Source organism: Apodemus sylvaticus, chromosome 6 (assembly GCF_947179515.1).
Source record: "Apodemus sylvaticus chromosome 6, mApoSyl1.1, whole genome shotgun sequence".
Lineage (NCBI taxonomy): Eukaryota > Metazoa > Chordata > Mammalia > Rodentia > Muridae > Apodemus > Apodemus sylvaticus.
Genome location: NC_067477.1, coordinates 3,901,322 through 3,925,206, shown reverse-complemented (window position 1 = coordinate 3,925,206; position 23,885 = coordinate 3,901,322). Strand labels below are relative to the sequence as shown.

Sequence of the window (23,885 nt, the reverse complement as noted above, 5' to 3'; positions counted from 1 at the left end):
AATAGAACTTTATTGCAGCAGGCACAAAGTTCTCATTCCACAGAGGCAGGCCCAGGAACCATCCTGATACCCTAGACACCTGCAAGTCCAAATTCTCCGCCAGGGAGCTAGGATTGGCAAGGGGTTGGTTGGCTGAAACCCGGACTATAAGGCTGGAAGCGCCGAGCACTCCGCTAAGCTGAAAAGGACTCAGACCGCTAGCCTTCCAACTTGTCAGGGCCATTGCACCTTTTCAACACCCGCGAAAGCCACGTCTCCCTCTCCAGCCCTCCCACTGAGCCAAGAGCCAAGTCTGGATGTGTCCGCTCAGAGGGAACCGCCTTTAAAGGTTAGGGGGCGGGGCTTGCCTGGCGTGATGGCATCGCCAGCGGCCCGTTCCTGGTGTAACGACCGGAGAGTAGCTGCAGAGTAGCTGCACAGCAACACTAGAGCGGGGGCGCGGCCGTCCGTGCGATGACACCATCCACAGTCCATTCGCCGCCCGAGGTTCTTTTCCGAGGGCGCGGACTAGTGGGCGGGATCCGGTTGGCTATTGAAATCTCGCTCCGCCCAGATTCTTTCAGGGTAGCCTGTCTCTGGACAGTTGATCCCAATAAGGAAGAGCCGGGTGCACGGTGATTGCGTCACCAAAACACGCGCTCAGCCAGAACAGGAGCTTTCCCGGAGACGCCTCGGGTAGAGGAGGGCCTTGCGCGCCGTGATGACGTCAAGTCCCGCCCGTTTTAGGAGTGGAGGGGTGGCGCCCGCCGTCCCCCTCAGTGGGGCGCTGGAGCGCGCGGTAGAGCGACCTGCGGTCTGTGGCAGAGCCGCGCCCGCCTCAGCAGGGAGGAGTGCTCAGCGCGGCTGGAGATGAGCAGCGCAGGGGGCGAGGGGCCGGAGGCCGGCACTGGCCGGGCTGGGGGCCGCTCTGAGCCCGAGGCCCCGGGCAGCGCTCTGAGTGTGGACTTGCCGGGGCTGCTGGGGCAGCTGGCGCGCAGCTTCGCGCTGCTGCTGCCGGTGTACGCCCTCGGCTACCTGGGGCTGAGCTTCAGTTGGGTGCTGCTGGCTCTCGGGCTGCTCGCCTGGTGCCGCCGGAGCCGCGGCCTCAAGGCCAGTCGCCTGTGCCGCGCGCTGGCACTGTTGGAGGACGAGGAGCAAGCTGTGCGCCTGGGAGTGCGCGCCTGCGACCTGCCCGCCTGGGTGAGTGTTGTCCCCAGACCTGAGTGGAGTCAGGTCCGCACCACCCTTCTCCCCGATTAGAGACTCAAGCCCCAGCCCAAGTGAGGTGTCAGCCACCGATTGCTCCGAATCTCGGACCTTAGTCAGGTGTGTGACCTTACTGCTGTCTGCCTCTCCTGCTGTCTACCTACCTAAACTGGTGTCTTCTGTCAGCACTCTGCCCACCTGCTTTCCTCGGGGGTTCTGGCCACCGTGGCCCACCCTGGCTCAGAGCGAAGGCCTGCGTCTGAGCCTTCTTGTGTCAGCGCACCCACCTCCCCCACCTAAGTCAGGTGCCCTCATTGCTGTCCCCACCCTCATCCAGGGCGAGGTGTCCTGGTCATTATCTGCTCCGAGAGTGTCCCCTCTCAGTCCTCTTCCTGGCTTTCAGTCCTCACCCGTCGCTAGCAAAGTGCGCAGGTAGTGAATACTTCCTAACTTGGCAGTGTTGGTCATTGTTAGTTGCTGGGCCTTTTCCACCTCTCATTCTGGCCCTAACTACCTCCCTGAAACACACTTAGTGGGCGATGAGCTAAGATCTCTGTTGTCCAGAGTGATTCTGTAAACCTTTTGCCAGCCTGGCGCTGCAGGCCTAGAAACGTCCAGATTCTCCATTCTGATTTAAAAAGTAGTGACAGCCAATGTGGGGAGAAGTTAATATAAAAATCAAGAAAACTATTCATTTCTTAGTTGTATCTAACACGATTGAAGTGTTCCTGGAAGACATAAGTTAGAAGAATTGAAATGTTTGTCTCATTGTTTAAAATACTGGAGGGAAGACTAGGTTCTTTCATATGATCATTTAAGATCCAGGGTGAACATGTATAGAGGGAGATTTTGAAAGAGTGAACAGTAATGATAAGTTATGGTATCGATTATTGATTATTCCTAAAGTTGCCTTTTACTTATTGAGTATTTGACTCTATTGGAGAAGGCTTTATTATCTTTTTCTCTTCACTGTCTTTCTTAGCAAAGTGTGTCATAGTTTCAGATAGAAGGAAATAGTGAATATTTTAAGATAAATGTTGCACAGTATTAGGCTTGATGTAAATGTCTGTGGAAGTAGATAGTGGTAAGTTTTAAAAGGGAGAAAGAAGGAATATAAATGGAGAAAGAACTTGGAAGATGTTCCTCCTTTCCAGCTAAGAAACACCTGTGAAATGTGGCATGGAATATGTGGAACAAGTTTCAAAAAACAAAAATTAAAAAGTAAGAGTTCCCCAAATCAAGAGGAACATACATAATAGGTAGCATTTAGTGATGGCAGTTAGCAACTGAAGTTAGAACTGTACTAGGGAAGCACTTTTGAAACTTAAACATCCACAGATACATAGTGAATGTGTAGGACAGGAGTGTTTTGGAAAATGAAAGTAACTGGTATGATACACCATTTAGCTAGCAATAAAGGAATGTATAAAAAACAGGAAGTTAGAGTAGCCAAGGTGAGAACAAAACAAGAAACAGTGGTGCATTGTAAAATGTTGTAGTAGTGTCTTGTGTCTCTGATACCCTAAATTAAAAGCTGGTGAAAACTGGTAGTTAAATAACCAAACTACTACATAAATAAGACTGAAGTCTTCAGGAGCAGGGTGGTGCTGACTTCCAAAAATACTTGATTATTGAGCAGCTGATCTAAATTAGCTTTTAAAACATTGTTTGCAAAATGCAAGTATTTTCACAAAGGAAATAATATACAGTTGCTTCCATAATGAGCCAAATTTTTATTGAAATAAAAAAGTAATTGACCAGTTTTCTTGTTTTCAGTTTTGTTTCTAATTGTTTTTCATTTTTAGTATTATGGTCAGACCTAAGGCTTCCAGCATGATAATAAAGTGGTCCACCACGGAGCTACATTGACAACCCTGTGCAGAGTTTTGTTTATTTGGGTTGGTTGTTTGGAGACAAGGTCTCCTCAGCCACAGTGGTGGGACTACAGGTATGTGCTAACACACTTATCTGGTTCCTGGGGTTTCTGGATATTGGTTGATATTTTGTCTTGAACAAGATGTACATGCCAAAGACTGTAATATACATTGATGATTATGACTCATTGTGGAGTAGAAACGTAAGAAGATATAAGCTAGTATGGTACCAACTTCCTATTCCCACCATTAGATAAATTCACCCACATATTTTATCTTACTTAGCAAAATGAAATTTTAAGATGGACATGGGGATGGGGACAATGCTGCACTTTTATTTTTATGTGAAAACCCATAACTTGGTAGAATAAAGTGTGATTCTTTCCTGTTTTTACTACTGCCAATAAATACTGATATTAGAGCTGTAGGCATAGAAACATCAGTCTTTTGTGTACATTATTGCTTAACTTGGTGAAAGTTGTTCCTTTTGTACTCATTGTGTGGATGACTGAGAAAGAAACAATTCAGTTTCTTTGGATATGGTCTCTTATTGTGTACACCTTTAGAGGAAGACAACTTTCTTCCCAGTGTCTTTTTTGGAAGTTTAGGAGAATGTAGCTCTAGCCAACATATAGTATCTATAACCTAAGAACAAAATAAATAAAAGAATGCATGGTAGTCTCATGTAAAGAAAGAATAAACATTTGGCCTTTTTGATACTTTCAAAAAGTTTTATGAGACTTGTATCAGCTTAGTATAAAACTTAGTTATTTTAATCTGGATACTTGCTAGCACTCTGAGGATGAGATGGAGGTGCTGCTGAGTTTTTTCTTTACATTCACACCTGGTTATGCCCAGGTAGTACAGACTGTGCCAATTAAATTGCATTGCCGTATGTGTTCTAAGTGTTTCAGTTATTTAGAACATTTCCTGAGATTTCTAAAAATAATCAGTAAATACCTGTGTTGATGTTTAAACTATAGTAAATTTAAATTTACCCTGTATGTATATATCAACCTGTATGTCGAGGCTTTATATTATTCTTATTTTAATTTTAAAAATGGGACTTAGATCAACTATGAGTATTTTATAGATATGAAGTAAGTCTATAAATCTAGTCTGTAGATTGGTTTGTGTGCCTATAATTTTACAATGCATTGTGTGTCGTCTTTTGTATTTTGTTAACAGCTTATCAAATTATCCTTTTTAGTTTCCATGACAAATAGAGGAACTTAATCATACTTTTTCAGTGAAATATAAAAAAATAACCCTGTCTTTACATTAACTGTATTATTTCCAGGTAGATGTAACTGACAATCTAGTAGGTAGGCTGGTGACAGCCTCAGGTAGCATGTTGTTAACTTTCAGCCCACCTGGGAAGATATTGTCTGCTAGACCTGGGATCTGAGGGCCTGAAAGAATGGGCAGACTACAGTTGAATGCTGTGGACCATCTTACTTCAATTTCAGTGTATAGTAAACCCCAGTAAGCACGTACTGAATATTAACAGAGCAGCCCTTTCTCATAACGTTCTCAGGACAATTTAAACACAATTTAAGCACAATTCCCTGGCACATAATATAGGTTATAGCTGGGAAACCATGAAAACAAGGCAGAAGGCCATGTCCAGATTCAGGGTATACTGAGAATAACACTTAGTATGTCCTTTCACCAGATTAAGTTCTGTAGGTATGTTCTGATTTCCAATAAAAAAGAATAAAAATACATTATAAGTTGAATGTAAATGTTTGTCACAGGAGGCATGAAATCACATTCAGGAACAATCCAGGGAACAAAAGACACCTGAGGCATTGTTCACCATTCGTCATTCTTTTGATGGTGTTCCAACACATATGATTTGAAGAAAGGATCACAGGGAGTTTTTTGGTAAGGGGAGTATGTATAAAAAAAGTGTCAGGACCCAATGGGGATGACATTACTCAACCCTAGGGTGATAGAACCTGAAGAGACCACCTCCAGTAGATAAAAATGGCTCCCAGTGGAGGGATGGAGCCACCCATATAAAAATTTTTAACCCAGAATTGTCCCTGTCAAAAGGAAAGGCCATCCAGAGACCGCCCCACCGAGCCATCTATTCCATCCCCACAGACACCAAAGCCTGACACTTGCTGATGCCAAGATGTGCTTACAGACAGGAGCCTGGAATGACTGTCCTCTGTGAGGCTCTGCCAGTACTTGACTAAGACAAATGCGGATACTCACAGCCAACCATTGAACTGAGCCCAGGGACCCCAATGGAATAGTTGGGGAAGGGCTGAAGGAGCTGAATGGGATTGCAAACCCATAGGAAGAACAACAGTACCAGCTAACTGAACCCCTCAGAGCTCCCAGAGACTAAACCACCAACCACAGAGTATACATGGGTTGGTCCATGACTCCAGCTGCATATGATGCATATGGCATCAGTGGGAGGGGAGGCACTTGGTCTTATGGAGGATTGATGCCCCAGAGAAATGGGATGCTAGAGGGGTGAGAGACAAGAATGGGTGGGTGGGGGAGCATCCTTTTAGAGGCAAAGGGGAGGAGGAGAATGGGGTGAGGGGATTTTTGGAGGGGAGACCAGGAAGAGGGATAACATTTGAAATGTAAACAAATAAAATAGTTAATAAATTAAAAAAAATAAGATTAATGTGGACAATGATAATGATGGAATGTTTTGTGAGACAGAAGCCCCAGAGTCCAGGAGCGCAGCAATGGAGAACAGTTAGAAGTTGTTCTTCTGGACCACCTTCTCTAGAGAGAACTCTGCTGAGATCTGTTATGCTTTAAGTTCTTCATGCGCTAGAAAGTGGAACAGTATGGTGGTGGGACATGCCTTTAATCCCAGCCTTTGGGAGGCAGAGGAAGGTGGATCTTTGAGTTCCAGGACAGTCTAGTCTCTAGGGAGACTTCCTGGACAGCCAGAGCTACACAGAGAACCCTGTTTCAAAAAGAACAAAAGTAAATAAATAGGCAAAGTCTTAAAGAAAAAAAAAAGGTAGAACAATACACCAATCGAACCAGTAGTGCTCCCATTGACCCTACTTACATTGTAACGATTGAGGAACGCAAGTGCTCCCACTGGACCCTCCCAGACCCTTAGGTATGAGGAGCAGAAGTGCTCTGGATCTACCCATGCTCTTAGTAATAGAAACAGGAATGCTCTCACTGAACTTTATATAGGCTCTAAAGAAGGAAGAGGAAAGGTGTTCCTTCCTTGGGCTTCCCACACACTTCTGGCAATTTGCAGGTACCTAATTAAAAATATCCCACATTCTGTAGACATGTAGAGCTTGGGCATAGCAGGAGAAACAGTAATGTGCTCAGATATGTTTGTGAAATCAGAAAAGGAAACATAGCACATTTCTGACTCATTCCTATGTCAGTTTAGTTTCTATAAAACTTCCAGGCAAAATAGTACTTGTTGTAATACATTTTATGTAGTAGAAACTGTATTTACAGAAGGTTGTTAGCCAATATGTAGGTGCTGGGAATCAAACCCAGGTTGTCTGGAAGAACAGTCAGTGCTCTTAACTGCTGAGTCATCTTCCCAGTCCGAGCAGCATAATTTTTAAGAAAGTGCTAATGTCTCTGTCTTTGCACAAATCATTCCCCACAATTTTATTTATAGATATTTTCTCTTGGTTTTGCTGTCATTTGGTTTTTATTTACTTCATAGAAACCCTGAGACAGGGTTTCTCTGTATATATAGCCCTGGCTGTCCTGGAACTCTTTCTGTAGACCAGGCTGGCCTCAAGCTCAGAAATCTGCCTGCCACAGGGGAAAAGTTCCTGAATAGCGTATGCTCTAAGTTCCTGAATAGCGTATGCTCTAAGATCAAGAATTGATAAATGGGACCTCATAAAATTACAAAGTTTCTGTAAGGCAAAGGACACTGTCAAGCAGACAAAATGGCACCCAACAAATTGGGAAAGGATCTTCACCAACCCTATGTCCAACAGAGGGCTAATATCCAATATATATAAATAACTCAAGAAGTTAGACTCCAGAGAGCCAAATAACTCTATTAAAAAATGGGGTACAGAGCTAAACAAAGAATTTTCACATGAACTTTGAATGGCTGAGAAGCACCTTAAAAAATGTTCAACATCATTAGTCATTAGGGAAATGCAAATCAAAACAACACTGAGATTTCACCTTACATCAGTTAGAATGGCTAAGATTAAAAACTCAGGAGACCATAGGTGTGGGCGAGGTTATGGAGAAAGAGGAACACTCCTCCACTGCTGGTGGGAATGCAAGTTGGTGCAACCACTCTGGAAATCAGTCTGGCGGTTCCTCAGAAAACTGGGCATAACACTTCTGGAGAACCCTGCAATACCACTCCTGGGCATATACGCAGAGGATTCCCTGGCATGCAATAAGGATACATGCTCCACTATGTTCATAGCAGCCCTATTTATAATAGCCAGAAGCTGTAAAGAACCCAGATGTCCCTCAATGAAGGAATGGATACAGAAAATGTGGTATATTTACACAATGGAATACTACTCAGCAATTAAAAACAATGAATTCATGAAATATGTAGGCAAATGGTTGGATCTGGAAAATATCATCCTAAGTGAGGTAACCCAATCACAAAAGAATATACATGGAATACAGTCACTGATAAGTGGATATTAGCTCAGAAACTCTGAATACCCAAGACACAATTCACATATCAAATGACTCCCAAGAAGAAGGAAGGAGCAGTCCCAGATCCTGAAAAGGCTTGTTCCAGCATTGTAGGGGAGTACCAGGACAGAGAAGTAGGAGGGGGTTGATAGGAGAATGGGTAGAGGGAAGAGGGCTTAGGGAACTTATGGGGAGGGGGGAACCGGGAAAGGGAAAATAATTTGGAATGTAAACCAAGAATATAGAAAATAAAGTAATAATAATAATAATAAAAAGAAATCCGCCTGTTGCTCCCAAGTGTTGGGACTAAAGGTGTGCGCCATCACTGCCCAGCTACTTACTTCATTTTTAAAGAAACTTGAAAAGGATTTTTTTATATGTTAGTGTTTTGCCTGTGTATTTTTAAGTATATTCATTTGTGCAGTGCACATGGAGTGCCAAAAGAGGGTGTTGGATACACAAGAAGTGTAGTTATAGATGTTTGTGAACTGCTGTTTGGGTGCTAGGACCAGGTCCTGCTAGAGCTTTCAGTGCTCTCAACCACTGAGATTTGTCAACACTAGTATTTGTCCTGTACTAAGTCCTGTAATTTTTTAAAAATTGGGTCATTTGTTTTTGTTAATTTTCTTCTAGAATAGATTGCATTTGAAGGAATTAGCACAATTCATGGGCGGGGTTTTAAAACTGTTGCTTATGGGTTCATTTATTACTATCTTAGTTAGGGTTTCAATTGCTGTAATAAAACACCAGAAACAAAAACAACTTGGGGAAGAAGGTTTATTTCACTCACAGTTGTGTATACAGTTCATCATCAAAAGCAGGGAAGGCAGGCACTCAAGGGGGCAGGAACCTGGAGTCAGGAGCTGATGTGGAGGCCTTGGTGGGGAGCTGCTTACTAACCTGTTTGTTATGGCTTGCTCAGCCTGCTTTCTTATAGAACCTAGGACCTACATCCCCGGGATAACACCACCCACAATGGGCTGGGCTCTCTCCTGTCAATCACTAAGAAAATGTCTATAACTGAATCTTATAGAATCATAGTCTCAACTGAGGTTTCTTTTAACTCTAGCTCATGTCAGGTTGACATAAAACTAGCCAGCGCACTTATCCAGCTCTCTTAATTACCTTTTTCATTGCTGGAACAAAACACCATGACCAAGGCAAGTTACAGAAGAAAGAGTTTATTGGGGGCTTATAGTTTGAGAGGCTGAGTACATCACCATCCTGGTGGAGAGCATGGCAGTGGACAGGAAGGAGTGGTACTGGGGCTGTAGTTGGGAGCTTGTAGCCTGATCCACACACTGGAAGCAGAAAGACAGAGGGCCAGGGGTAGAGAGGGAGAGAGAGGAAGAGAGAGAGAGAGAGAGGGAGAGGGAGGGAGGGAGGGAGGGAGACAGGGAGAGGGAGAGGGAGAGGGAAAGGGAGAGAGACAGACAGAGAGAGAGAGAGAGAGAGAGAGAGAGAGAGAGAGAGAGAGAGAGAGAGAGCATTCTAACTCAATGGCATAGATTTTTGTTGTTGTTGTTTTTTGTTTTTTGGATTTGGTTTTTTCGAGACAGGGTTTCTCTGTATAGCCCTGGCTGTCCTGGAACTCACTCTGTAGACCAGGCTGACCTCGAACTCAGAAATCCACCTGCCTCTGCCTCCCACAGTGCTGGGATTAGATTTTTTAAACCTCAAAACCCACCCCTAGTGACACACTTCTTCTACCATGGCCACACCTCCTAATTCTTCCCAGTTTTACCACTTGGGGAACAAGCATTCAAATATCTTAGCCATTATTGTTCAAACCATCACACCAACCTTATGAGAAATGTTCTGTGCTCCAAGTGTGCTAAGTCCTAGTGATACAAAAATGAGTGTGACAACGCTATAAACTCAGGAAATCCTACCTGACAACAATGTACGTCTTTGAAAAGCCATTGGCTGTTTTGTTTCCCAGCCCCAGTTTGTTTTCTTTAAAAGAAAAAAAACAAACCAAAAAACAGGACTATTTAGCCCAGGATGGCTTCAGACTCATGGTCCTCCTTTCTCAGACTCAAGAGTGCTATAATTACATCCATCATGCCCGTTTTCTTTTAAATTAATGAAAACTGCATATATCTACGATGTACATGTTTCTTTCTGATACATATACATTATCAAATATATATATATACACACACACACATTGATCAAATGCATTGCTCAGTTACTAAATTGAACTACTTACTTAATTCATGTATTCTCATCTTTACCAAGTCACTTTGTTTGTTTGTTTGTTTGTTTGAGACAGGTTTTTTTCTGTATAGCCCTGGCTGCCCTAGAACTTACTCTTTAGGCTGGCCTCGGACTCAGAAATCTGCCTGCCTCTGCCTCCCAAGTGCTGAGATTAAAGGCATGTGCCACCATGCCACCACCACTGCCTGGCTCCAAGTTACTTTTTTATAATGAGAAAAATCTCTTAGTACTTTTTTTTTTAAAGATTTATTTATTATTATATGTGAGTACACTGTAGCCATCTTCAGACACCCAGAAGAGGGCATCTGATCTTATTATAGATGGTTGTGAGCCACCATGTGGTTACTGGGATTTGAACTCAGGACCTTCAGAAGAGCAGTCAGTGCTCTTAACCACTGAGCCATATCTCCAGCCCCTCTTAGTACTTTTTAAGAATTCATAAAATGGTTATTAATGTAGTTAGCATGATCTATAATAGATATCCTGAACTTATTCCTCTTAAGTGAAATTTTATATCCTTTGATTAATATTTCCCCTCTACTCTTTTTCTGGTTTTCTTGTTTTGTAAAAGTTAAAAAATTTATAAAAGTATTTAAGGTTTCATTCTTTTATTTTGTTTCCTCATTTGAGAGTGGGTCTCATGTGTAGCTGAGGGTGATCCTCCTCACGAGTACCAGTGTTACAGGTGTGTACCACCATGTCTGGTTTGTGTGGTTCTGAGGTTTGGGCCCAGGACCTTTTGTAGCCTAGGCAAGCATTCTTCCACCAGAGTTAAATCTCTAACCCTAAAACAGTTAGCTTTTCATTCAGGAAAAATATGTTAATATGTAGTCCAGGGGCTGGAGGGATGGACTGTTCAGAGATTAAGAGCACTTGTTGCTCTCCCAGAGGATCTGGGTGTGATCACAGGCACCCACATGGTAGCTCATCATTAACTGTAACTCCAGTTCCAGAGGATACTATGCCTCTTCTGACCTCCTTACACACTGGACATGCAAATGATTCACAGACATATATTCAGAAAAAACACATAAAATTAATAGATTTTTTAAAAATTAATAACAAAAACTACTCTATAATGTTCAAATGTCCTTGGTGGTAGTTATCAGAAGATTATAAATTAAATGAGGTTACTGTGTACTTTTCTGTATTTACTAGTAAGTATACTAAAGATCATTTGGGAAAAATCTGCTATAAAACTTTAATTTTTCTGGGCTGTGAACTACTGATTTTTTAAAAGTAAGGTAGCCCTTATATTAAGTCCTAGCTGGTAAAGTGTATGCTTTTCTTTGTTTCTTTCTTTGTTTCTTTCTTTGTTTCTTTGTTTGTTTGTTTGTTTGTTTGTTTGTTTGTTTCTTTCTTTCTTTCTTTCTTTCCTTTCCTTTCCTTTCTTTTTGTTCTTTTATTCATTTGTTTATTCATTCTTTCTTTCTAAATGCTTTTAGGTCATTTTGTACATTCAGTAAGTCAATAGCAATAATCTTTAAATCAATCTAATTTTTAAAAGTATTTTCATTTCCTTTTTGAGGTACCTTTGTAGCTCAGGCTACCTGGAACTCACCATGTGACCCAATTTGTTTCTGAGCTCAAAGTATACTGTTCACCTAAGTCTACTAAGTGTTAGGATTACAGGTGTTACCCACCAAGCTTGCTCAGTGACAACAAAGATTTTTCTCGATAAGAATTAAAAATATGCCAGGCAGTGGTGGCGCCCACCTTTAATCCCAGCACTTGGGAGGCAGAGACAGGAGGATTTCTGAGTTCAAGGCCAGCCTGGTCTACAGAGTGAGTTCCAGGACAACCAGGGAAAAAAAAGCAAAAAAAAAAAAAATTGAAGAATTAAAAATATAAGATGTATTGTTGGTTATCCATCTGTGCAGGTAGTTCTAATTTTGTGCTGTGTTATTGTTAATTGTTTTTTTTTTTTTTACGGGTGCTTATGGATGTTTTATGGGCACTCTTTTTTGGGATGCCTCTGAATATCTAGTTCAAAAGGTGAAAATGTCAATGCAAAGTAAAACATCTCTTTTAGGTGTAATTTGTGTGCCTTCAGGTTTTTTTGTGCTTAGTGACAACTCTAGGACTAGTCTGCCCAGCAGTGCTGGGGTGAGATGAGAGTAGGGCAGCATCCAGTATCCTTCGTTCACATTTGTAAAGTTGTGATTGAAACTGAGCTTGAAGAGTGGGTGTTACTTAGCAATTTTTTTAACAAATGTTCAATTGTATTTTTCTTTATAATATACGTTAATGTATTAATAGGTACTTGAAACATAATTTTTCTGATATAAGAAGAATATACCCTCATCCTAGAACATTTTAAGCTTTCAAGAAGAATAAATATGTGTGTGTGTGTGGGGGGGGAAGTAACCTTGAATCCTGATTAGTGATAACCATTATTGACATTTTGGTAGGAAATTTATATCTACAGATATAGCTATACAGTTTTTAGTAATTCCGGGGATTGAACCCAGGGCCTTGCATATACAAAGCAAGTGGTCTACTATTGAGGTACTTGCCAAGCTCTTTTTAAATTTTAGTATTTTTCTCAAGCTAAGTTGCTGGCCTTAAACTCACTGTGTAGCTCAGGCTGTCCTTGAACTTGCTTCAGCCTTCTGTCTGTCTGGAATTATAAGTATATGGCACTCTGTTTGGCTAGCATTTCTTAGTCTTGATATGTTTGGATACATATCGAGTATATATACATATGTATATATATATACATATATATGTGAAGATATATATATGTATATAGTATTTTTGATACAAAATAGCTCTTGTTCAAAAGTAAGAGATAATTTACTTTGTATCAGATATAAGTAAGGATGGCCCAGAAACACATTCAGGTTGCTCTGACTGTCATGTATTACTGTGTAAGTGATTATATGAACTTTTTTTTTCTTCTGCTTTGTTTTTAGTAAATGACAAGAAAAGCTGCAACATCTTCCTTAGGGTTCAGAGCTACAAAAGAAACAAAAAACAAAAAACTAAACAAAAACCCAATGTTTTCTTAGCTTATTTCAAAACTACACGTGTTGTCTTAGGAGACCTTTGTGTAGTTTCCATCGTCTCGCCTCTCCTCTGCTGTTTTCCTCCCTAGCTTTCTTTCCTCTACTTTTGATGGATTTCACCTTGTCTCTCTCAGTCTCCACTCTGGGCTGAGAGGATCCTTTTATTTCAAACTCTGGAATTCCTAGGATTATAGGTGTGGTCCACCATTCCTGACTTCTTAAGAGGCTACAAGTGCAAGGACAGGGCCTCCCATAGATTTCTAAAATTTCTCCTGAATTGATCCAAAACATATGCAGACAGTTAATGAAGAAAAATCTGGGACATGGAAGCTAGGGTGTTTGTGGGCTTTCAGTTTGAAGAACTGGTTGATTGCTGTGTCTAATGACCTAAACTGTCACTCATGGAAACAAAAAAGCTTTTTATAAGTTAAAAATTTGTTGATACCTGCTAAGATACATGAAGAACTATCAGAAATCCCAACTTTGAGACTCACTTCACAAAGGACTAGATTCTTCCAGACTTCATCTCTACTAGAAATTGGCATGAGGACATTCAGCCAACGTATTGAAAATTGATTTCAATTCCAACAGAGACTTAGAGCATTCTCATCCTTTTCATTACATAGTGATTACATGAGCTTTTATACCCTCAGAATAAATACAGTCTTAACTTGGTTTATTTACCAAATACATTGATGGGGACCTTTAGAAAACAGTTTATAACCAAGTAAAGTAATCTCTTTTCCAGGTCTCTGATCTGTCTAATGACATTTTTAACTTTTGGGTTAATGGAAGCTGGTAGTCTAAGTTAATACATTCCAAAGGTTCAACTTGTTAGTCATAAGGCTGTTGGGTAGATATAGAACTAGGTAATAAATAGCTTCTCAGGAGACTAAAGATAGAGCTAGTAATTCAGGCCCTCGGTGTACAATATTCCACATTCAGGAAGTTACAATTAGCTAATCAGTCTACAGAATCTTCGACACAAGTGTGGTTTTGTTTTTTAGAGAACAACATTTTCTGTTTTTTCCTTTCTCTATTGGACATTATTTTGTGGGTGTTATCTTTTTAATCTTCAGAAACATGACTATGATTTCTGGAATATTGCCTGTCTTATGGAAATATTGTTTGTTTGTTTAATAGAGACATTTGAAAAACAAGAGAATGTTAGATATTATGTGGTCAGAAAAGATAAAACTAGATTTTGAGTGGTTTTATCTGTTTTTTTTTTTAAGTTACAAAGGAATACTTGAGTTACTTAAAGGCTATATGAATGATTTATAAACACATTAGAATAATGTAATAATTTTAAACATACAAGTCTAGGTGCAAGGTGATGTTTGTTTTAAATGGTAAGACATTATAAGACACCATAGAGGGACTAGAGAGGTGGCTAAGAGGTGAAGGGTTCTGGCTGCTCTTTTGGAGGACCTAGGTTTGATTCCTAGGTTCACAGCTGTCTATAACTTCAGTTCCAAGGGACTTGAGCTCTCTTCTGGCCTCCACAGGCATCAGGCATGTAAATGGTGCATAGACTTGCATGCAGGGAAAATAATCACACACATAAAAATAAAGTTGCCTTTAAAAAAAAAAGACATGATAGGTTTATCACCAGCTCTTATAAAAAATGACTTTTACAAAAGACATTCCCTCCACAATGAGTCATAACTCCAGAATGTTCTTCCTGTGTGGGCGATATTAAATTTGTTGACAAAAATGTTCTCATCTCAAATAGTGGTTTTATGTAAAACAATAAAATGATAGTTACTTTAGGATTTCTGAGACTTGTAGGATTGTTTTGTCCTTCTGTAAGTTTGCATTGCTAATTGCGAGAAGCAGCCAGCAGAGATCCTGAGTTCAGACTCTGGATTTGGTCCTTGTGAGTCACACCTCAGTGAGTTCCACCCTTCTTAATTTTGTGCTTTTGGATAAACTGGTGTTCTCATCAGAATGAGAACTGAAATGAGCCTCACTATACCCTGTGAGGTTAGAGTAAGGCAAGGTTCAGTGAAATGCTAGGCACAGGCAAGCAAACTTGTTCTTAGGTCACCACCTGAGTTACAGAAGTGCAGCTTTGACTGATGTGCTCTAGCCTTCTGACCTAGACACGTCTCTCACCACATAGATACCCTTTGCTGCCTCCGTTCCCTCTTCACTTGGAGTAGACCTAGAAGCCCTGAAGTTTTTGTTTTTACTATAGTGTGTCTATTTTATGTTGTTGCTAAGAATTTATCTACCAGATTGGGGGTGAATCTAGCTAGTATCCTTGTACATGGTAGCAAACACTCTGTCACTGGGTTATTTCCATTTTATAGCCCTAGTACCTAAGAATTGAGTGTTTTGATATAGAATACATCCAACCAAGTATAATAAAAAGGATCACATAGTTGGCAGAAAGGCAGCTTTGAGAACTGAGAAATCTCGACAGCAAAGCATGGCCCTGAAATACATAGTAGAGGAGTTTAGCTTTAGCTGCCAGACCTAGGTAAACATCAAGTATGGACTAGGGTGGTAAGTGTTTTTAAAAGACAGGCTTGACAATAACAGCCAGATGGTCTGAATATGAAGAAGAGGCCAAGTTTCAAGGAACTGATACTGGGAGGGGGAAAATGGAAAGGGGGTGAGAGAGAACGTGAATGACAGCTCCAGGTGCAGAAATGATGGCTCTGCCAAGGAAGATTATTTGAAAGTAGGTCACTGGAGGTCAGGATGGGTGGTTATTAAGTCAGGTTTAAAATGCCTTACCATGAATCTGCTTGGTGTTTCAGTGGGTTTGCCTATTCTGAATAGGTCATATAAAAATAGGATTATACAATGTGTGACTTTGTGTCTAGTTTAATTTACTTGGTATATTAAAATATTGTATGTCTCTCCTTGTCTCCTTGTCTCCTTCTCTCTCTCTCTCTCTCTCTCTCTCTCTCTCATCTCTCTCTCTCTCTCTCTCTCTGTGTGTGTGTGTGTGTGTGTGTGTGTGTGTATGTATGTATGTATGTGAAGATACACATGTGCCAGGGCATGTGCTTAGAAATTAAAGAATAGCATGCAGGAGTTGGTTCTACCGTATAAGTCCTGAGAATTGAATTCAGGGTGCCAGGCTCAGTAGCAAGTGCTATCCAACTTAGCTACCTCACCAGCCCTTCGCCATTTGTTTGTTTGTTTTTGAAGAAACTGAGTTTCTTTAGTCCTGGAACACACTGGATAGAGCAGGCAAGCTTCAGACTCTGAGATCTTCCTGTCTCTGTTACCCAAGTATTAGGAGTAAAGGCATGTACTACCACTCCCAGCTTATGTTTTTGTTTTTTTATTTTTTTAATTACATTTTTAAGGCTGCAGAGATGAGCCAGTAGATAAGAGCACTTACAGCTCTTGTAGAAGACAAGGGATTTGATTCCTAGCACCCATGTGCTCGTTCACAGCCATCCCTAGCACCAGTTCCCAAGGGATCCAGTGGCCTCTTTGTCTTCTTTGGGTACCAGGTATGCATGTGGTGCATATACATATACATTCAGGTGAAACATTCTTACACAGAAAATAAAAATAATTAATAAAGATAATATTTTTATTAATTCTTTAAGAATTTTTTATATAATCTGATCAATTTGCTCTCCTCCTTTCTTCTAAATCTACTTAGCCAATTTCATGCCCTCTTTTTTCTTTAAATCCATCGAATTAATTTGTGATCCTCAAATACTCTTTGGGGGAGGGGGGCTACCCTGAACACAGTTAACAGTGATCACACCCAAAGAAACCCAACTTCTCCTGTCCCAGCAATTAGAAATTGTTAATGACTCGTAAGCAAGTCGTAGGATTTCCTGCTTAACTCCCAGTGCATGCTGGGATTTTTGACTTTCTTGTTTGCTTCCACAACTGTTGTGAACTCACATGTGCAGCTGGCCCTAATATCTGGGAAACACTTTAATTTTGGTCATCCATCTCTGACAAATCTTTCCATTCCCTCTTCAAAAATGATCCCTGAGCTTACAGGGAAGGGAGCCAGTCTCCTTCCTTCCCTCCCTCTCTCCTTCCCTCCTTCCCTCCCTTCCCTCCTTCCCTCCTCCCTCCCCCCTCCCTCCCTCTCTTTCTCTCTTCTCTCTCTCTCTCTCTCTCTCTCTCTCTCTCTCTCTCTCTCACACACACACACACACACACACACACACACAATTAATTGACATCTGAAAGACACTTCTCTGATATTGGCCGAGAGATTTATTTATTTATTTACTTATTTACTTATTTATTTGTATTTTTTTTTCCGAGACAGGGTTTCTTCTGTGTAGCCCTGGCTGTCCTGGAACTCAATTTGTAGACCAGGCTGGCCTCGAACTCAGAAATCTGCCTGCCTCTGCCTCCCAAGTGCTGGGATTAAAGGCATGTGCCACCACTGCCTGGCGGATGGAGAGATTTATAATTCTATGGATACAGCAACAAGTCATTAAGATTCATTTTAATACTATATCCATTTAGAATAATAATAGTAGTAGTGCCTATGACTATCTAGCCACAGGTTCTTGGCCTGCTAATGTATGGGGTATGGGTTCCGTCTTGTAGATTAGGCCTTTAAATCAGTCTGAAAGTGTTTGGTTATTATCTTTGTTACTTTTCTATTACCATGACAAAACATTCAAACCACCACAGTCTACTCCCTGTAGGCTTATAGCCATATGATAATACAAAATGCATTTAGATCAAATTTAAAACTCCCCATAGTCTTTCAGTCTCAAGACTAAGAGTCTATTATCTCTTTGGAGACTCAAAGCAATCTCTTAATTATAACACCCTGTAAAATCAAAAAGCAAATTGCATACTTCCAACATACAAATTGTATGCAGTGGCACAGAATTTATATTGCTCTTCCAAAAGTGGTGACATGGGCATAGCAAGGAAATACTGGACCAAAGTAAGACCAAATCCAAGAGGGGTAATTCTAAATCCTGTAACCCCATGTCTGATGTCCAGGGTTAAATAGCTCCATTCTTCCAGCTTTGCTGACTGGAACATGCTTTTCTCTCTCTCTCTCTCTCTCTCTCTCTCTCCTCTCCTCTCTCTCTCTCTCTCTCTCTCTCTCTCTCTCTCTCTCTCTCTCTCTCTCGGGCTGGTTCTACTCCTTGTGGACAGTTCTCCTGTAGCAGAATTTTCCCCCAACTAATTTAAATATTATTACAACAAGATGCCTGTGATTTGGACAGGGAAAGGGGAGGCAGAGCTAAGAGTTTCAGAGACAGACAGGACAGAAAGAGAAGGAAGGAAAATAGAGGAAGAGGAAGACATCCAGATTTTATGTGGCCACAGGTAGCTATAATATCATAAAAGGATAGAATAATTAGGATAATTTGCCTAATCCTGGTGGGCAGCTTGTATCATTATCAATTGGCTCTGAAATTATTGTGTGGGCATCTGTGAATTGAAAATTTATTGACATATAAATCTCACTGATTATAAACTTCTAGAGGATTTTACTAGGTTAAGGGGATTTGTGACAACTAGCCACAGGGGGTGAGAAGGAACAAGCAGCTCTGAGGCAGGTGAACCGGAGCTGGGAAGACTGCAACCTGGAGCTGGCCTATAGGTGGCAAGACCCTGGGGCAGAGAGTAGTTGAGTATTGCGTGGATGGTGCCATTTTTTTTTTTTTTTTTTTATATTTCCCACAACATCTCCCAGGTAAATATCCCTCAGCTCTGGCACCAGTATTTTGGGGTCTCCATAGCAATCCAGACTTTCACAGCTTGATGCAATGTCCTCTCTGGGCCTCCATTCTCCTGGTACACACCTGGCCTCAGTGGCTTTCTTGAATCATGGATTAAAACCAGAACCACAAAGAGAAAAAGAGCACAAGGAAATTTCATGTTGGAGCCAAATCTTGTGACGATGGAGATAAGGAGAAATGCAAATACAATCTGTCAAGTTCTGAGGCCTGCCTGGGATGAAAGTTCTCCACTACCTCAGATTGTAGTTCTTAAGCTATGATTTGTTGTTGCTCTTTAGGAACATATAATTCCTAGGCAGTTTTTCCTCCTCCCATATTGCAGGATTACTGGGTGGGGTCTGGCCCAAGGGCACACTCCCTTCATTACATTTCTCCTTTTCTCCATCCTCACAAGATTTGGCTCCAACATGAAATTTCCTGGTGCTCTTTTTCTCTTCAAATTGTACATGCTTATTTCTTTTGTGCTGTTTGCTTTTTTCATTGTAGATATGCATATGAGTGATCATTAGTAACCATGTGATATAGTCAATACTGGTCTACCTTGAAATTGTCTCTGTCAAAGAAATTCAAAAATGTTTCAATTTAGCCTTAGATAGATTCTTAGGACAGAGTAAAAACTAACCACTGTTCTAGATAAAATGCCATTAGAATAGTCTTTAGCCCATTTGTTGATGTTGTTCCTCTGAAACTTCTTGAGCTGAGGCCTCCATGGTTTACATAGCTCTCAACAATTAAATTTTCTATGTTCCTACTAGGATGGTTCATCAACCCACTTAGAACATTCAACCAATCTCCTAGTTCAAAGTTCCAAAGTCTTATCAAAAAAAGGTCAGGTCTGTTAGAGCAATAACCCCCTCTCAGTATGGAATTCAATTTCTGTTACTTTGCTGTTGTCATGACAAAACACCATGACTATGGCAACTTATACAAATAATCATTTAATATGAGGCTCATGATTTCTGGGGTAGTAGAGTCCATACCATTTTGGCAAAGAGTATGACAGCAGGCAGGCAGGCAGCCAGCCAGCCAGCCAGCCAGCCACCCAGCCAGGCCTGACACTGAAGAGGTAGCCGAGAGCTTATGTCTTGATATAGCTACCAGGCAGAGAAAGAAAATTAAATACAAATAGCATGGTTTTTTTTTTTTTTTTTTTTTTTGAAATCTCAAAGCCCACATCCAGTGACATACCTCCTCCTATAAGGCCACACCTCCCAGTCCTTCCCAAATAGTTCCACCAACTAGGAAGCCAAGCATTCAAGTATACGAACAATGGAGACCATTCTCATTCAAACCACAACAATTACTCCCACAGCATTTTTGCCACTATCGAACCTGTGGACATGCCTTGCCAAGCTAGTTGTTATAGCTCACAGGATTCAAAGCTAGGTAAGACTGATGATTACTTTTCTTCTCTCAGCATGCATATGACCTTCCAACACTGAAAGCTAACTAGAAAGGATAAAGCTTCAGGATGAATACCAGCTTGTCTTCTCCATGTCCATGTTTTATGATTGAAGTTATATGGTATCATTTTCCTAAAAACTGGATAATACACCATCTAGTAAATGTACTACATTTTCACTATCCATTCATCATTTGTTTCTTGGCTGTTGTTAAGGAGCAGCCATGAAGCTGGATGAGCAAGTATCATTGTAGTAAAATAGAGTCCTTTGAATGTGTGCTAAGGAATAGTTATGTTGGTTTGAATGAGAAATGTCCCCCATCATTGTAGGCATTGGACGTATTGTCCTTAGTTGGTGGACTATATAGGGAAACTTAGAAGATGTAGCCCTTTCTGGATGAAGTATGCTGGGCTTTAAAAATATATAGCCTCATTGTCTTAGTTTGAATTTTATTGCTGTGAAAGAGACACCATGATTTTAGCAACTCTTATAAAGGAACATATTTAATTGGGGCTGGCTGACAGTTCAGAAGCTTAGCCCATTATCCTCATGGCAGTGTGCAGGCAGATGTGCTGGAGAAGGGCTGTGAGCTCTATATCTTGATCCAAAGCCAACATGGACAAAACTGGATTGAGTTCCAAGATCTCAAAGCTTACACCTTAGTGCTATACCTCTTCCAACAAAATCATACCTACTACTCCAAAAAGTCCACATCTCCTAATAGTTTCACTCCCTGTGGGCCACGTATTAAACTCATGATTCTGTGGGAGCTGTTCCTGTTCAAACCACCATACTCACCTATGTCTATTCTCTTCTTTGTGTTTGTATTTGAAGATGTAAGCTCTCAGATTCCTGTTCCTGCCTTGATTCCTGCCAATTGCTATTATGCCAGTTTTCAGTGATGAACTCTTACCCCTCTGTAATCATAATCTCAAGCAAACTTCTTCCTTTTATAAATTGCTACTGGCCATGGTATTCTTTCATAGCAACAAAAAAGTAACTAGTAGCATCATGTGATAGATCTCTTTCTAGCTTTTTAGTGTTCTGTAGGCTTCTTGTATATTCATGGGCATCTCTCTCTTTAAGTTTGGAAAGATTTCTTACATACTTTTGTTGAAGATATTTGCTGACCCTTTCAGTCGTAAATCTTCACTCTCATCTATACCTATAATCCTTAGGTTTGGTCTTCTCATTGTGTCCTGGATTTCCTGGTTTTTCTGGGGATAAAAGCTTTCTGCATTTTGCTTTTTGAACAGCCCTCACACTGATGTACATGTTGTTTGAACTAGTTTGCACTAATACTAGCAAGGAATAAGTGTTTCCTTTCCAACTTTTTTAAAAATTTATTTAATCTTAGCCATTCTGATCAGGGTAAGATGAAATATTAAAGTAGTTTTAATTTGCATTTCCATGATGGCTGATGTCCTAGCTAGTTTAATGTCAACTTAACACAAGCTAGAGTCATTGGACAAGAGGGAACCTCAACTGAAAAATTGCCTTTATGAGATAGGGTTGTAGGCGGGCCTGTAGGACATTTTCTTAATTAGTGATTAATTCTTAATTAGGGAGAGTCCAGTCCATTGTAGGTGGTGCCACCTCTGGGCTGGTGGTCCTGAGTGCTATAAGAAAGCACGTGAGCAAGCCTTGAAGAGAAAACCAGTAAGCAGCACTCCTCCATGGCCTCTGTATCAGCTCCTGCCTCCAGGTTCCTGCCCTATTTTAGTTCCTGTGTTAACCTCCTTGGATGATAACAGTGATGTGGAAGTTATATAAGCTAAATAAGCCCTTTCCTCCCCAAGTTGCTTTTGGTCATGGTATTCGATCACAATAGAAACTCTGACAAATACAGAAGTTGGATGTTTGAAAAAATGTTTCTTATCTATTTGTTTTTCATCTTTTTCAGCCTCTGTTTAGGTCCGTGCTCCAACATTTAATTAGACTGTTTTTTCCTACATGTTTAGATTTTTAGTTCTTTGTGTAGAAACTAACCTGTCAAGTATAAAATCCTCTGCTCCCCCCACCCCCCAGAAAACTGCCTCTTCCCTGGAATGAGACTGTTCTTTATTGTAAAGAAGCTTTTTATTTCATGTGTTCCTATTTATCAGTTGTTTTTACAGAGGTCCTATTCAGAAAGTTTTTTCTTGGGTCTGTAATTTCAAGTGTATTCCCTACTTTCTTCTCAACATAGTTCAGTGTATCAAGTATTATATTGGTGTGTGAGATTTATGCAGGGTGAGGGTTAAGGATCTGGTTTTATTCTCCATCATGTAGCTATCAGTTTAACTAGCACCATGTGTTGAAGTTAACCTCTTTTCTCCAATGTGGATTTGTCTGTTGTGTTTTATTTTTGCCTTGTTATAAAATAATTAGGGGACTTATATCCAGGTTCTTAATTCTGTTCTATTGATTAGTGTGTCCGATTAAGCCCATAACATGCTGTTTTATTACTGTACTTCTGTAGGATTAACTTAAGATCAAGGGTGGTAACACCTCCAGCAGTTCTTTTATTACTCATGGCTGTTTTGTCTATCCTGGATTATTTTTGCTTCCAAATGAAATTTAAGATTATTTTCAATTTCTCTGAAGGATCGCCCTGGAATTTTGATAAGGACTGAACTAAATGTGTAGATTGATTGCTTTTGGTGCCGATTTCCATGGTATCTGTTGTTATGTCTCCCTTTTCATCTCTAACTTTGTTAATTTGGATCTTCTTTTTCCACCTTTTAGTTAATTAGGATAAGGATTTGTCAGTTTTATTGATTTTTCTCAAATCAACTGTTTCATTAATGTTTGTATTTTTTGTTTTTGTTTTCTTGTTTTATTTATTTTACCCTTGAGTATGGTTATTTCCTGCCATCTACTCCTTTTGGGTGTGATTTCTTCTGTTTTTCTAGAGTGGGTGTGCAGCTAAGTTGCAAGTATGAACTCTCCCCAGGTTGGTACATTTGTTTGTTTGCTTGTTTGTTTGTTTAAATGCAGTTAGTTATTGCTATGAACTTGCCTCTTAGAACTGCTTTCATTGTGTCCCATAAGTTTGGGCTTGTTGTATATTAATTTTCACCCAACTCTAGGAAGTGTTTAATTTCTTAATTTCTGTCTTGATCCACTTTTTCATTTAGTAGAAAGTTGTTCAGTTTCCATAAGTTTATAAGGTTTCTCTTGTTTCTGTTGTTGATGCCTGGCTTTAATCTGTGGTGGTCAGATAGGATGTAAGGGTGTTATTTTGACTTTCTTGTATCTGTTGAGACTCACTGTGTGAGTGTGTAGACAGTTTTGGATAATGTTCCATGAGGTGCAATGAAGAAGAAATGCTATGTAAATATCTGTTAGGTTCATTTGGTTTATGACATCTGTTCCATTATTTCTTGGTTTTGTTTTTATCTGGTTTGATCTATTCTATTCATGAGAGTGGAATATAGTGAGGCTTTAAAGTCTCCCATTATCAGTGTATGAGGCGCAACATATGATTTAAGCTATAGTAGGTTTTTTTGTTTTTGTTTTTTAAAAGGTTTGTTTGTTTGTTTATTTATTATATGTAAGTACACTGTAGCTGTCTTCAGACACTCCAGAAGAAGGAGTGAGATCATGTTACAGATGGTTGTGAGCCACCATGTGGTTGCTGGGATTTGAACTCAGGACCTTCAGAAGAGCAGTCAGTGTTCTTTACCGCTGGGCCATCTCTCCAGCCCTGTTTTTGTTTTTTTAATAAACTTGTGTGCCTTTGTGTTTGTGACATAGATGTTAAAAACAATGCCTTTTGGTGGATTTTTTCTTTTGATGAGTATGTGGTGTCTTTCCCTATCTATCCTGACTAGCTTTGATTCCAAGTCTATTTTGTGATAAATTAGAGTAGGT

The 23,885-nt window shown here is 40.3% G+C and overlaps 1 protein-coding gene across 2 annotated transcripts in view; it reads left to right on the top strand.

Moving 5' to 3' along the window:
* Positions 1 to 711: 711 nt before the first annotated feature.
* The window catches only part of Esyt2 (extended synaptotagmin 2), a 103,047-nt gene continuing 79,873 nt past the window's right edge, over positions 712 to 23,885 (top strand). The window contains exon 1 of one of the 2 annotated variants that reach the window (XM_052184846.1): positions 712 to 1,179. In XM_052184846.1, the coding sequence (XP_052040806.1) occupies positions 850 to 1,179 (330 nt within the window). In that variant the 5' untranslated portion in view covers positions 712 to 849. The remainder of the gene's footprint in view (positions 1,180 to 23,885) is intronic. The other variant, XM_052184847.1, reaches the window with a different exon arrangement.